The following is a 14,932-nucleotide window of genomic DNA, read 5'->3' as shown; positions in this document are numbered from 1 at the left end:
CAATTCAGGCAAAATGTCTCAAGAGCTACCAACCATGATCATCATAATTGTGCAGTATGTTATGACAGTAGTAAAGATGAATAAAAAAAGATGTACAGGGATGTGTGCTCCTTTCATTGCAATGTCATTTAGATCTATTGTTTTATCAAATAATGGCTCAGAAAGGAGGAATTTCATTCTGACATTCCATATTTATTCAAACTGATCAGTGTTTCAAGTTGACTCCCCATCTTACAAAAGAATAGGCATTCTTGTCAACTTGTCAGGCCAACATGACACAGTTGTTTCAGACAGACAGTAATGTGTTGTTTCAAGTGTGGCAGACACCAAACACCTTCTCAATACACAGGAAATAGCTGGCCAAACTTAGCACGGCCGGAAGTGGCTTGAGTACAGGAACATGCTTGTCAGTAGTAAAATGTTGCAGCTTCAACTCTTCTGTACTTTATCTGAGTAATTAGCAGAACTTGATCCTGACCCCTTACTTCCTCTACCCAAGGGGAGGCTGGGAGAAGACCACCATGTTGGATAACGGAGGTCGTTTGAAGGTCGGCTAGTCCTAGTGAACCTTGTATGACTCCCCTAGTTGCCAGAACTTGTCCGTTGCCAAGTTCATCTGGCATGTTGAGGGTGAGGTAGCCCGACAAGCCTGTTTACTTGCTCAAAAGCAACTAAATCCTTTCACAAATAAAGCCAATTCCTTTACTTAACATTTGTCAAAATGGAATTCCAGACTGAAGTCTGTCGACAAGGGCTTAAGGTACCGATGTTCAAGTAGTCCAAGAAGAATGGACATGTAAGTTGGAGAAGAAAGAGCAAACATATCAGCATGGCAGAGAGCTTATGTTTGGCATACTCGACATGACGTTTTCGACAACTCCATCAGACGTTTTGATGTCTCTGTCGAAAAAGAACAACTCGGTGGATGGGAGAGTTTGCCCTTAGCATACCCGAGGAAAGAGTTGTTGCTGAAAGACCACTTAAGGTGTCAGTCTACTTGTCTTAAGACATCTTACGCCTCATCAGGAGAGGACAGAAGTTCAACCTTGTTTTCGTCGATCCAGGTTTGAGGTCATGAGGCATGTGCGCAACAAGAAAAGAATTCCTGAACTTGTTTTTGCAAGGCAGGATTTCTTTTCAAGCCATGAACAGTGGACGTTTGTGACTTAAGCTTCATGCCAGTCAATCCATTTTGTCCTAAAGTTAGGCAAAAACAGGACCAAGACCTACAAGTCTGTCTTTACATGTGTCCAATGTGATCAATTTGCATGCAAACTTTAATAACACAAGCCATTATGTAAAAGTTAGGAGGAAGGTCTTAACTACTAATTATAAGAAAGGGCCAAACTTCGAACCAGAGGACTAAATAAGAATTGATATCAGATTCTGGAATCCAAGAGTGAATGTTGGATTTTCATTGGAAAATGGTACATTTATAGGTTTGCTACTTATAGAAGAAACTGCTACTTTTCTACATTTTCCCGAGGAATTTAGCTACATTTCAGACACCCATCTTTGCTTCCGGCCAACAACATTCTCCCCAAAGTGATAAACATTATCAGGAAGTACTACTAGTCAGTGGCATCCATTCCCATTCCATAGCCATGCTCTAGGCAGTGCTGAATTGTTGGGTACCCCAGAGGAAAGGAAATTGAAACATCACTGCTCCCAACCATGCTGTCAATTATCTCCCAACCTCCCCAAGACATCAATGATTACTGTAAACTGTGGAAATCCTACAGGTTGTCAATAGTGATGATAGATATCTATCTAGTGAGTTGGACACTGATAGGGTGATCGGACATTACTTGACCGAAACGTCAAGGAAGAAATATCACAGCATAATCTTGAAATGTTTGCTGTGGCTTAATTTTCACAGTTTTGATGGTTTTGTTGACGTCTCCACTGCGAATCCATGACACTGCAAAGAAGCATTTCTGTCCTACAAAATTATTCTGACCGCAAATTCAAAACACAGCAAAATCCGCCTTTTCCTATAGCGAAGCTGAGTCCCCACGACAATAAATTTACACGTACAAGTATGTTAAATTCAATTCCCTTTATAAAGAGCTTTGAATCTCTATTGCCCTACATAATACATACATGACTGTATGAAACTGAAATCCCTGGAACAAGAACAGTTACTGGTGAATAAAGGGAATTAATATTGAAGTCCACTTTAGTTGTTCTGATCAAAGTAAGATTTAATCAACTCGGAGAAATGATTTGTGTTAATGTCCACTTATAATCGTTTCTTTTGTCTACCTTTGCAGAAATACTTTATACATGTACTTATCTTCATCATTTACTACATTAAACAGTAAACCTCCAGCGAAACATTAAACAAGGAATCACTTTAACCTGGCCTGACTACAGATTGAAATCAGCTCTGGAGTACCTCTCCAGAATGAAGTGGAGATTGAAAAGGAAGCAGCTGGGCCTTTGGGGTGTATCCATGGCATTTTCAGGTGAAGCCAGTGAAATTGACTGACATGTCGCCACAGGTTTGATGATAGCACATTGCCTGGGGCGGTATGATTCCACAGTCTGTATAGGAAATGAAGGACCACTTCCACTTGTTGGGGTTAGTCCTGCAATCCAAGCTGGGGGGGATACGTTACCACCTCAAGGGGAATAGAACTACATGTAGGGCATTGCAATACAGATTTGTTTGAGGGGAATATAAATTTTTTGAGGATGACAGATGCTTTGATGTCGTCAAGTTTTTTTCTACTGTAAATTTGGATTTTCCACCATGTTCCTTCACCTACTTTCTTGTCTTCAATTCTTTGTCCTTTTTTGTTTCCACACTGTCAGAACAACCCAAAAGATCCCAAAATAGGTCCGTATTTTCACTAGGATAACCTATTGCATTTGTTTTTTTAAAGGTTTCATAACAATAACTTCTGTAGATCTAAAAAGGACAAGATGGACAATAAAAATGATGAAGATAAGTTCACCTGTAGGAGCATTGTCAGGCAGGTAGGCATCGATAGACCGGTCCAGGAACGCGGGCACGTTGTCGTCCACATCACTGACCGTGACCATCACCGTGGCAGAGCTGGAGCGAGCGTTGGAAGCGCTGCTATCGGTGGCCGTGACGACCATGGTGTAGAGGGACTGTGTTTCCCTGTCCAGCAGTCCGATGGTGATGATCTGACCAGTGGAGGGGTTCACCTCGAACTTGTCGCCGAGGTCTCCCGTCAACGTGTACCTTAAACAAGAATACAGCAAAGAATGGTGAGGCTAAAGGCAAAGAAGGCTCTGCCCCTGAGGCGTCACCAAAATATCTAACAAATTTCAAAAGCAGTAGTTACGAGAATGGCCGAAAAATTGTAAGGAATGTGCTTAACAAACAAAATGTACTACATGTACAGTGACATAAAATGATAAAAAAAATTATTACAGAGGTGCCCTAACCCCCAACTTAACCCCCCCTGCCATGAAATTTGTTCCTTGTACATTATGTTCCTGCTATCTGGAGTACATCAGTCACAAATCAGTGTTAATGGTGGGTGGGTGGGAAGTCCCCTGGCCTTGGTCATGCCTACAGCAACAAGACAGGCACTTCCTACTTGTACTCCCCTAGACCACCTGGAGGTACATGTACATGTAGTAGTCACCAAACCCATGGGAAATAAAGGCTGGGGAAATTACATCTGAACAGAGGCACTTCATGTGTGTCTCATCAGCTAATCTGTAATCAGTTAAGGCAGCAAAATCATTAAGATCTCAAAGAAAGGCCTTCTCCTTGACCATACAAATACAGTATATGCCGATTATTTGTATACCTTTTTTCTGTATATTTCGTCTATCTGTATAGAATTCCAAAACACCAAACCATTTACCATTCACTCAATTGTAAAAACAATGCATAACTGTATCGCCCATAATCGTTAAGTTCGGTGTATTGTATAAAATCTTATTAAAAATTATATCGTAGCCTAACCCTAACTTGCTCATTAAAATACATGTTTACTGCTTGTTTCTAAGCGCTGATTGGTTCGCGTCATGAAAACATGTGCTCTGATTGGTTGACTGCAAGATTTCACATGATCAACATGGTGGGAGTTTATTTATTTGGCAGGAGTTTCCCATGCAGTTCGGGCTTATCTGGACAAAATAGATCGAAAATTTAATCCAATATGGTGACGTTAAGATCGTCGGAAAGGTCGGATTGTACTTTGATTAAAATTTTGCAAAATAAAGTTGCGATATCGTTAGTGTGTTTGTGTGTCTTGCTCAAAATCCTATTCCCCCCTTCCCTCCTTCGGGACGTCAATATCGCTATTTCGGACAGTCGTATAGTTCGGGAAGTCGTATAATTTGCGCTGACAAATGGGCTATACAGATATGCGGAATCTACTGTACAACGAATATACTGTGATTCACTTTATCTTCAAAGTAGCAAAATTTCACGGTGTAAGGAAAATGGACATTTTCACTGAACTTTAACTTCACGGTGGCGGCAAGTGATTTACAGAACGGTTGTGTGAAGGAATCATACATAATTACAGCAGGTTTTTGACGGTGATGATACGTTCACGGTACAGAGGTGACCGTGAAAACAGTTAAGATAAAGTTACAGTGAAAGAAACAAAAACTACAGTAAGAGTAACATATTTCAAATACTGCCAAAATTTCCATAGGCTCCATACCAGTGTAACTAGCCCACTGAATTCTGACAAACCCTGCTAATCAATTGTTTTCTTGACAACCTTGCTGAAGGCTGTCTACTTTGGTTCCTTGGACTTGATATCTCTTTCTTATACTAGTTATAGACATCCTAGAAGATAAATTCTCCCAAGAAGTTGTCAAAGGAAGACTCAACACCTGCCAAGGGTATGCTGCCTTTGACCTTAAAGGCTAACGGTTGCCACCCCAAGGTCAAAAGGGACCACTGCAAGTCAATATAGGACTTGAGCCCAATCAGGCAATAAATTGGGGTCAACTTAGGAGCAATTTCTATTCAATATAGGCTGTAGCACTCTAGGCTAATAATTCATTACCTAGTACCTATGGGAAGGAGGTTTATCTCCCATAAGAGTGCAGCTTTAGGTTGTGTTTGTGTGTTTGCAGCTACATGATATTGGCAAGATCCTTTTGATGGATTTGTATGAATTTTGGTATATGTGGATAGTTATTGAGGTCTCAAAGACACATGGCTATCTTGAGGCCCCTAGCAGTATTTTCAGGTACTGCAGCAATACATGAAGACAACCCCTTCCTGAAAGAGATCCATACGCATATCATATCACTCACATCACTAAACTCCAGGGATGTGCCACTGAGAAACTGGAGGGGGAGGGGAGTTGTTCCTTACATAATAATTTACACACGTCATCCCCAGACTGAAAGGTGGAAGTTTTCACACACTTGTGTGACCTGTAAGACTTTGGTACTCCACCTTAGCGAGTGTGAACCTTAAAGGAAGACATCTTAAGCTTTTAAAAGCCTTGTAGAAGACCTGGTATGGTCGGGTGTGCTGTGGGGTGACATATTTGGAAGTAACACATTTTTACCTTCGCCAAGAAGGTTATGCAGAGGGTAGCGTTTGTTTGTGTGTGTGTGTGTAACGTACAGCATAACTCGAGAAGGCTTGGATGGATTGTCTTGATATTTGGTAGGTGGGTAGGTCTTGATGAGACATGGAAATGATTAGATTTTGGGTCCCCTAGCGGCTTGTTACAGAACTGCAGCGGAACTTACCTGTTTTGATATCTCGTGTTCTGGACATGCTATGGTTCTGATTTTTGAGTGGTAGATAGCTCTTTGGACAGGGAGTAAGTGGTCTAGGTTTGGGCCCCCTAGCAGCTTTTTTGGAACTGCAGGAGCAGGTTTTGCTTCAGACTTTGAAATGGAATAACTCAAGAAGGGCCTGATGGATGGTCATGATTTTTGGTAAGTAGATAGCTTGAGTGATGATGTACATGATTAGATACTTATTATGCAAATCAGTATCTAATTTGCATAATCAATGAGGGCAGTTTATACATTCCCCAAATTCCATGATAGGACTCTCAAACTTGTGACATATGTAACTGAGGAGGAGAAAAATAGTAATAGATATCACTATGCAAATGATGACCTCATTTGCATAATTAATGAGAAAATACTATAAATCAAGATGGGCTTGATGGATGGTCATAATTTTTGGTAAGTAGATAGCTTACGTGATGCTTTGTATGATTGGATATAATTATGCAAATCAGATTTTGATGATAAATGTTAGCATAACCTTCTTTGATAAGCTCATACTTTGGACAACTTCTGTTATTTGGCTGAAGACGATCAACTGGTATGATTTATGATTGATGAGAAACACTTCTAAATACGTCAGTCATAAAGGTTAAAATCATTTGGTGAAGGTATGAGGTTGTGGAACTCTAGTTTTCTCTAAGTCTAATGGCTTCCTTTTAGACCATATAGGAAATGCATCAAGATCTATAGCTTCAGTTTATCGGAATCTATTCTCTCTAAATTGTTAGATGAACAACAGAATGATGCTACATACAGTACAGTATATGCAGATCTTTAATGTAGTACCAGTGAAATTCTGTACACTATTTGAATATCATTTTGAAAGTATACAAACTTTATGCAAAGTGAAATGCAGAATTGTGATACATAAATAGTTAAGATACATTTTGGAAAAAGACCTTGTTTACCCAATATGATCTTTGTTATGTCTATAACAAAGACATATACATGGGTGTTAGGCAGAGACCTACATAGGGTCACACCATCCTTACATCCCCTGTAACAACAACATTGTGTTTCAACATCCTCTGCTAAAACCGGTTTGTGTTTTTTACAATTTGAGCCCTGCCTTTTGGTAGTAAACAGGAAAGGTAGGGCACACACAGATGTGAGCAAATCTGTTGGAGATAACCTTCTCTTCTTACATGTACCTTACTCTATTGCAAGCACTGGTCCAGTTTCTGTAAACCATTGACATATTATCGACTTGATGAGTTTTTATGAACTTGTTAGCTGTGTGAGGGGACCTTTGCTATAGGCAATACGTTTCAGTATCAGAATTTGGAATGTTGACCAAACACGACCAACTCCTAATTTGGTAAGGCAGCCCTTAGCAAGACTAATATCTTAATTCATCTTAACCCATCACGGTGGATCATAAGATTTCTCACCTGATGTTGCCATTTTCCCCAGCATCCAGATCTGTAGCGCTGACCAATAGCACGTCAGTATTCACCGGTACGTCTTCAGCGATGGTTGTCGTGTATGTCTGTTGGTCGAATGTTGGTGTATTGTCATTGACGTCGTCAACTAGCACGCGGACCGTTCCTGTTCCTGTTAGCCTTGGAGAACCTAAAGAAAGAGAGGAAAACTGGCTAAGCTTTTGTACTAAATACACAATGATAGGTTCTGGCCCTATGGTGTCGCCAAAAAATCTCTGCCCAGCACAGCATCATACCCAGTAATGCATCTGACCAACATAGACTGTCACTAATGATATAAGACAAGACCCTGTCAGAAATATTCCAACCATGGTAGCCATGCGGAAAGAGTTTAACAGCATTCACTTCTACATGACTACCACCTGTCAATGTTTTACATGGCCACTAACAGATACCCCATGTTATTTCAGTCTAAGTGAAGGCGTTAAAAGAGAAGGCCTCCACAACACTGTTTTGAGGTTCTGGACGTCATAACAAAAAGATGGAATCGTCCAAAAGCAGTCGTTGAATTCATAGTTATATAGGTAGCTGTTAGCATTGCAGTATTTATTACATTCAAGTTGGCCTATGCTAGGCAAGGTACAGACTAAAACAAATACTGCACAATACAAAAAATATATATATATATTATGTAGTACAAAATGTACAGAAAAAAACAGTTCAAGAGATTGCAAAGACAACTCAATTGTACTTGTACATGAAACCCAATTTCGTTACTTATTTTCTGGCAAATTCCCGTTTTTGTTTTATTCAGACTTAAACTTGCATCTTTTAGTTTTACAAATGTACAGTCTTACTTTCAGATAAGCCTAATTCACATTTCACAGTTTCATCCCAAATCATGACTATCCAAAAAACAACAGATGAAAATGAAATCCCAACACACCTAGAAACATGACTTGTGTTTGCTTTGGTGACTTACACCAGATTTCTTGACTGTTATTCTTAAATTGAATTTGGCTCCTTCCTAAGTGTAAGCACAACAACATGTCTGGCTACACTGACAAACAGGAAAGCTGCCTTGTTGCTGGGACGTTCTCCTGCTATTCTGGGACAAAATAAACTTGACCCTGGGAGAGATCACCGGGTCGACTCTTGTGCCCTGTAAGCTCGGGTAATTTCCAGACGGGACAAAGAAATACAAACTTTAATTCAATTCATGGCCCTTACTAGTAAAAAGGAAAAAAAACAGCATAGAAAGGCAATGAAGTAGACAAGGATGCAAGGGGAATGGAAAAGAAGACAATTTGATACTACAGTGATCTTTGTTTCATTGAACAGAATGAACTACAGTACAAGAGAAGCTGACTGATTCATCTGAATCACTATTAACCACTCACATCTCTGAAGAATGTGAAACTCAGAAATAGTTACTGATAAACTAACATGTAAGATAGAAATTCATGACTGCATCAATGTTTATTTTCATGTTAAGAGAAATTCAATTAAGCCATGGTCAAAATAAGTCACCTTGTTTACAGTAACCTAGCAACAAAGTTAAGCTGGCTAGAGAAAGTTCTGGGAGAAATCACAACAAAAGAAACAAAATATCTTACACAATAATAAGATATCATAAAAAATCATTGGCTCGAAAGAAGTAACAAAATATACCATCTGTATCTTTGATGAAATGTTTTAAATTTCACGTTCAGTACAATCATTATAATACTGCTATAGTATAGAATAGGGGACAAGAGGACAAGAAAGCAAGCAGGGCTTCTTACTACATGTATTCAAAACAACAATAAAGTGTTAGGAAAAACATGTCTAGTACATGTTATTTGCTGTTTTATCCTTTTTTATGTTTTACAATAATAGCCTCAAAGTGGGGCAGAAAAAAACGACTACATCCTCAAAGCTAGCTTCTTTCTTGGTCTAAATATGAGTCCCAAACATTTGTGAAGAGGGATGGCTCGGCTTGTAAATATAGGAAGCCGGGGGATTTAACACAGAACAAACTTGTAACCCAAGCTTTCAGACCGGATGACGCAAACAAAAACTTGGCTTTCTTCAAAGAGGGCACAGCCACTTACATTGGAACATGTCTGTATGCCTAAGGAGTGCTGTGACGTAAGTCAAACTAAGTGAGTTTACTTGGTTAAAGCAAGCCAAGTGTTAGACGGATACAAATATATACAGGACCACAGCATTCAAACTTGGCAGGGGTGGAGCTAGATCATATTGAACAACATTAAACAACATGCCTACTTCAAGTGTTAGGGTGGATTTTTGAGGTTGGTAAATTGTACACATCTGGCCTCTTGGAGGTTAGCTTGTACAAAGGTTAAGAACAGTCTGATGGAGAGCTGAAGGTCAGGCCATTATGATAAAAGAAAACTTTTTGATAAGAACAAGTACAATGTAGGTGTTATTAACAATAAAATAAGTTGTTTAAAATACATTAAAATCAGAGAAAACTAGAAGCACAAGCCTACACAAATGTAGTATAGTTATCTCTGTATAGTTACAACTAAAAGGTAAAGCGGTCGAACCTCAGATGAAGTTACAACTACTACTTATCAATAAGCTACAATTCATTCAGTAAATCTTTAATCAAAAATCCTACCTGTTCACCAAAGACCAAACAAACCAACGAATGAACCAGTAACTAAACGACCTAACAAACCGACCAAAGAACCAATGAATTAAAGAACCGAGAAAAAACCAACCAACCAACCAACCAACCAACCAACCAACCAACCAACCAACCAACCTACCAAAAACAAACAAACAAACAAACAAACAAACAAACAAAAACCTACGCTGGTAAAAATGTGACCTCCTTCACCCAACTCTTTCAATAATGCTAAAAGTGACCGAAGTATTGACAGTACAGGATTATCACAGTGTAGGCCAGACCTTCAGCACAGCTTCAAACATCAGTGAGAAACCCATTACAGTTTCATCACTATAAGAACATCTGGAACATGTCCCAACCTCAGAAGACACACCACAGGAAAACAACACAGCCCCTGTCTATATTTCTAAGTGCATCACCCTTATAGGACGTCAAGGGAAGTAGGGACACGTTTGAACTAAAGGTAAAATCAAGTCTAGTTAGATGACTATGTTCCTTTTATTTAATGGCAACCTTTTAGCGTTAAACTGAAGAATGGAATCAGGGCTTTTACAACAGCTACAGTACCTGTGAAATTTTTGCTGGCAAGTTTTTAAAGCTGTCCAACCTAGCCTGTACATGTACAATCATTATACTTCCTTTAGTATACTTAGAAGTTGGACATTGCTACATAAAAAAAAGGAAATACTTGTTATGTAAATTAATACTTTAATACATTTCGAGATGTCAGATTATATAAAATATCCAAAAATGAAAAACATCAATGTTATTTAGGGTCGCTACAATTTCATCCTTGTTTTCTCGTAATCTTCTGTTTTCTCTGTTACGTTATAATCATCTCATTATGGAACTTGTTTTTGAAGATAAGAAATTCCAGAAGAAGCCAGGGATAAGGAAAAAGGTAACAGAAGAAGGAGGGGTGACGATAGGGGCATGAGGGTCACCTCTACATAATCCTAGTATTATTAACAGGCAATAACAAATTCATTACTTGAACCTCAGACTTGTATAATCATTATAGTTCACTTTTGTGGGAGTCAACCTCGGAAATGGAGTCTGGATTTTGTTTTTACTTTCAGTGTACTGTTAACTGTTTCAATCACCTTTTCAAAATAAAATTAAAATGTCCCTGTAGTTCCAAAGGAAGCTCTTAGATGGCCCAACCTTATGTTGCCTCTCAAATACATGGATGTACTACAGAAGGACACAGGCCTACCCTCTGAGTCTCTGGAGAGGGCAATGGAAGACAGGCGTTTTTGGGCTGGCAGAGTGGTTCCAGTGGCGGAGGAAGACTGGCACTCGACAAACATGTAAGTCATAAGTCAAGTCATGTTGAAGGTTACATCTACTAAACCTAAATGTTCTTGGAATGCTCTTTCCTCAATATCATATTCAAAACATTTTCTCATTCGTTACATGATCCAAAAAACAGATTCTTGCCCTGACCTGGCCTATCGTATAAGCCTGGCCCTGACTAAATATGTCACAGATGTACCTAATATGTAAAATGACGAGGAGAGAAACCACCTCAAACTAAACACCCCCAGACCCATTATAACCCTGCTGACAGACAAACTGATGTGGGACGACCTTGACTAGGGGGAAGACAAATCAAGGTCAAGTACACAGGCAGGGCTGTGTTTATGGTTGGTGTTGTGGTTTGATGTGGAAGCATAGAAATGGAGGTTTGGACATAAACAGTACAGTTCTGCTCAGCTAAGCTCATAGTTAGTGTGTTAACATGTGTGAAATGGGTGGTCGCTTCTGGCATAAAATCATGTGCCACCATACAATATTCAGAGTTGAGGTATTATGGCAAAGAGCAGTTCTACAGACTGATTTACACAAAGAGGGACGACTACAGATTTTTATTGTAAACCACTAAGATACCAAAGTTTGTTTGACTAGACAAATAAAGTCTTAATGTATTGAAGAGTCCTGATTTACTTAAAAACTCACTTCAGACAGATCGCTATCTATACGGGCCATCTCTAGAGACATTTATGATGCAATAACCATAAATTGTCTTCAATTATCATTGTGCTTAAACCTGTCAACGAATGTGGTCTGGCAGTTGGACAACTATTAGAGCAACTATAGACCTTTTGGGTGTCTGGAACAGTCGGACAGAATTACTCAGAAATAAAATTGGGTGCGTCTGAAATATATCTTCCTCAAACTAAATGTGTGGTCATTAATCTAATTTGTTGGTACATGTAGTACTCAGGGCTGTCACAAAGGTCTTCTGAAAATCTGGTACAAATTATATCAGGTAAATGAGCTTACTGTAAAAGTCGTTATGACTGGTAACAGCAAATACTTGAGTCACTGCTATCTGGTAACAATAGAACGGTGACAGTGTTCATTTTTTTGTTGTTTGTTTGTTAGTTGTTGAAGGAAGTGTAGTCAAATAACAAGTTTACTTTTCGTAAGTTTTAAGCCACAGAATAAGCACCACCAACTTTTTACACTTTTGACTATCTTACCAACGCACCTTTCAAACACAATACCTTTATCAGTACTCTCGTCAGCTTGAGTTTACAATCACTTAGGAACCGACCCGGTTCATACTTATGTACCTCTTGGCCAGACAAGTTAGCAAACACATCTGAACAAGTTTTAAAAACAGCGATATCATTTCAAATGTAAACCGGGTAATGGGTAACTCATCCGTCTCCATCTGTCGTGTTGAACAACGCAATTATATCGTGTTTACAAACTTGGCGAATACTTCTGTAGGGGCTTATAAGTGTACAGAAAACAATATGCTTAACTCTACTGTACTTGACTGAACTGTGTCTACATTTGAGTTTGACTTTGAATGCCATATTACTTAACAAGAGGTACAACATTTAAAAGTATGATACACAAAGATAAAACATACTGTACATTTTAGTCTATTTTAGGAGCATATCTTATCTCAAACACTTATTCCAAAGGGCATTCATTATCTTCACATTAACTTTATGATACGTTGTCATTTTCAGGCCAAACAAAATCAGTTTGAGGCCATCATCCTCTACAAATCTGACAAAAGGAAGAAAAAAGACATTCAGCTTTATGATCTTACACGACACTACATTGAAAGAGTTCTAATCTTTCACGACAAATACCACATTCATTTTACTTAATTTTGCAATTAACATGTAAATGATGTTCCAATTTTTGGCAACTTGTCATCAGGTGCAAGCTTTCTTGTGCATTGTTGGGGAAGAATTTCAGTGGGGGGTGAGATTCCAAAATCGATGCACTCACAAATGATACAATAGTTACTGTAACAATCTGGTCACACTGTGACAATCGCTTCAACTATCTCACAGTCTCATCCCTTAAATACCGTCATTAACACCTGCCTCTTTCTAGAGACACTACTTAATACAGCCCGTTTAACACTGTGGACTTTCATACCAGTGCTCTTTAGGAGGCCGTTCGGACTTAGGCATTTCCTGTTGCTTAGATAGCTCCAGGCGCCGAGCACAAAAACACGCTCCAAACCAAGTCAGACAGGCCCAAAAAAAGGTTTTTAAATCCCTTCTGAAAATGATGCTTGATGAAAAACTATGCATAGAAATGACTTAAACCAGCAATAGTTTTTATGTACAATAAACCGGAGAGTGAGAGTGTGAGTGAGTGAGTTCCTTTTGTTAAAAACAGACATCTTAAAACCTGTCCTGAGACAAATGTCTGTTAGATGTACATTGCAAGGTTTAGCCTTAAAGGATAACTTAATCACCTTTTCTGAAAGCCTGAATAGAATAAGAGCTGATTATCTGCAAGGTTAACACCACTAACATTATTTTCCACAAAGCCATGCGCAAGGACAACATAATTAGGGGGTTGTTACTCGTGAGGAACTCAAATCAAAGGAACTTTGCATTTTGTTTTAGAGATTCAGAATTTGTCCTCACCAGCAGAAAGTACAAAGGGAATAATTATTGATACTTTTATCTAATGTATAAATCAAAAGAAACTGTATAAAAGGCCTAGCAATAAGTGTCTCCTCCATAGTAAATAAAATAAAGCCATTGGCTCCAATTCTATTCATCACTAAGACAAAATACATTAAATTGTACCTCTTTCAAACTATAATGGAAGATACATCTATACTGTCCTAGCATGTTTTTGTTTTGATGAATACCACTAAAGCTTGACAACAATTATTTGACAATTGTACTCAACTTTAGTCTAATGAGTGTACCAAAAGAGATACGCACCTTGACATCTAATTTGATTCCTTCCTCGGAAAACCCAGGTACAGGTTTTAAAACAGACAAAAGGCTTTCTTGTACAATGTACATGTATGATCCAAAAATTGGCTGTAGGTTTTTGTATACAAGGGGAGGGTGACGTAATGTGTTTTTTCATACAAAAGATGAATATGGCGACAGATGAGACTCAGACTCCATTATTGTTATCACTACTGTCTGTCGTTGGGCTTTGCGCTTTGGTATCGTGACAAAGGTAGAGCTTTGGCGTAATACATCACTTTGAAATGACTCACTATAAATGCTTTGGAAATTTCCACTTCCTCGTGTAGTTCAGATTGTCTTTTTTAAGACCTTCTGACTTTCCTATAGTGTTTAGATCTCGAGTTTCTAACCCTTTTAGAGGACAAAGTACACAAGTTACTACTACTCTCCTTCCGAGAAGTCCTTCAACTTTGTAGCACAAACACAGAAAATAAAAACACAGCAATTTTAGCTGTGCTCTCCACACAATATCACTGGCACAACACAGGACTGAAACTATTTAAAACTCTTATGAACAGAGTTGAGTAGTAGCTATAGGTACTAGGGACGACAAACTACACAACCCACGGCTCCTACCGTATGCAGTAGCACTTCAACTTCACTGCACAAACAGAAAAGATGAATTTGAACATAGAAATTTTCTCTTGATATAGACAGCACTACAGACACAACCCAGAACTTACAACAACAACACAACAATGAGAAAATTACAGTAATTGACCCATTTGATGGGCACATTTGAGCAGTGGGCGCAAACAATGGTAAGCATACCTTGTGAAAGATATGCCAGATAATGTGTTCAGACATGTTTACATTATCAACTCTTTGTCATGTGTCATACCAAAACGTGGGGAACCAACAAGTCTTTTAATGCGATAAAAAGTGTGACTTATCAAGCGAAA

The 14,932-nt window shown here is 38.8% G+C and overlaps 1 protein-coding gene across 1 annotated transcript in view; it reads right to left on the bottom strand.

Moving 5' to 3' along the window:
- Window positions 1-14,932, bottom strand: part of LOC136437032 (protocadherin Fat 4-like) — a 95,633-nt gene that overhangs the window by 22,988 nt on the left and 57,713 nt on the right. The window contains exons 6-7 of the mRNA XM_066431472.1: window positions 7,152-7,332; window positions 2,961-3,214 (exon numbers count right to left, since the gene is read on the bottom strand). Of these exons, the coding sequence (XP_066287569.1) occupies window positions 2,961-3,214; window positions 7,152-7,332 (435 nt within the window). The remainder of the gene's footprint in view (window positions 1-2,960; window positions 3,215-7,151; window positions 7,333-14,932) is intronic.

This window comes from Branchiostoma lanceolatum, chromosome 6 (assembly GCF_035083965.1).
Source record: "Branchiostoma lanceolatum isolate klBraLanc5 chromosome 6, klBraLanc5.hap2, whole genome shotgun sequence".
Classification (NCBI taxonomy): Eukaryota; Metazoa; Chordata; class Leptocardii; order Amphioxiformes; family Branchiostomatidae; genus Branchiostoma; species Branchiostoma lanceolatum.
This window is presented reverse-complemented; position numbering and strand designations above follow the sequence as displayed.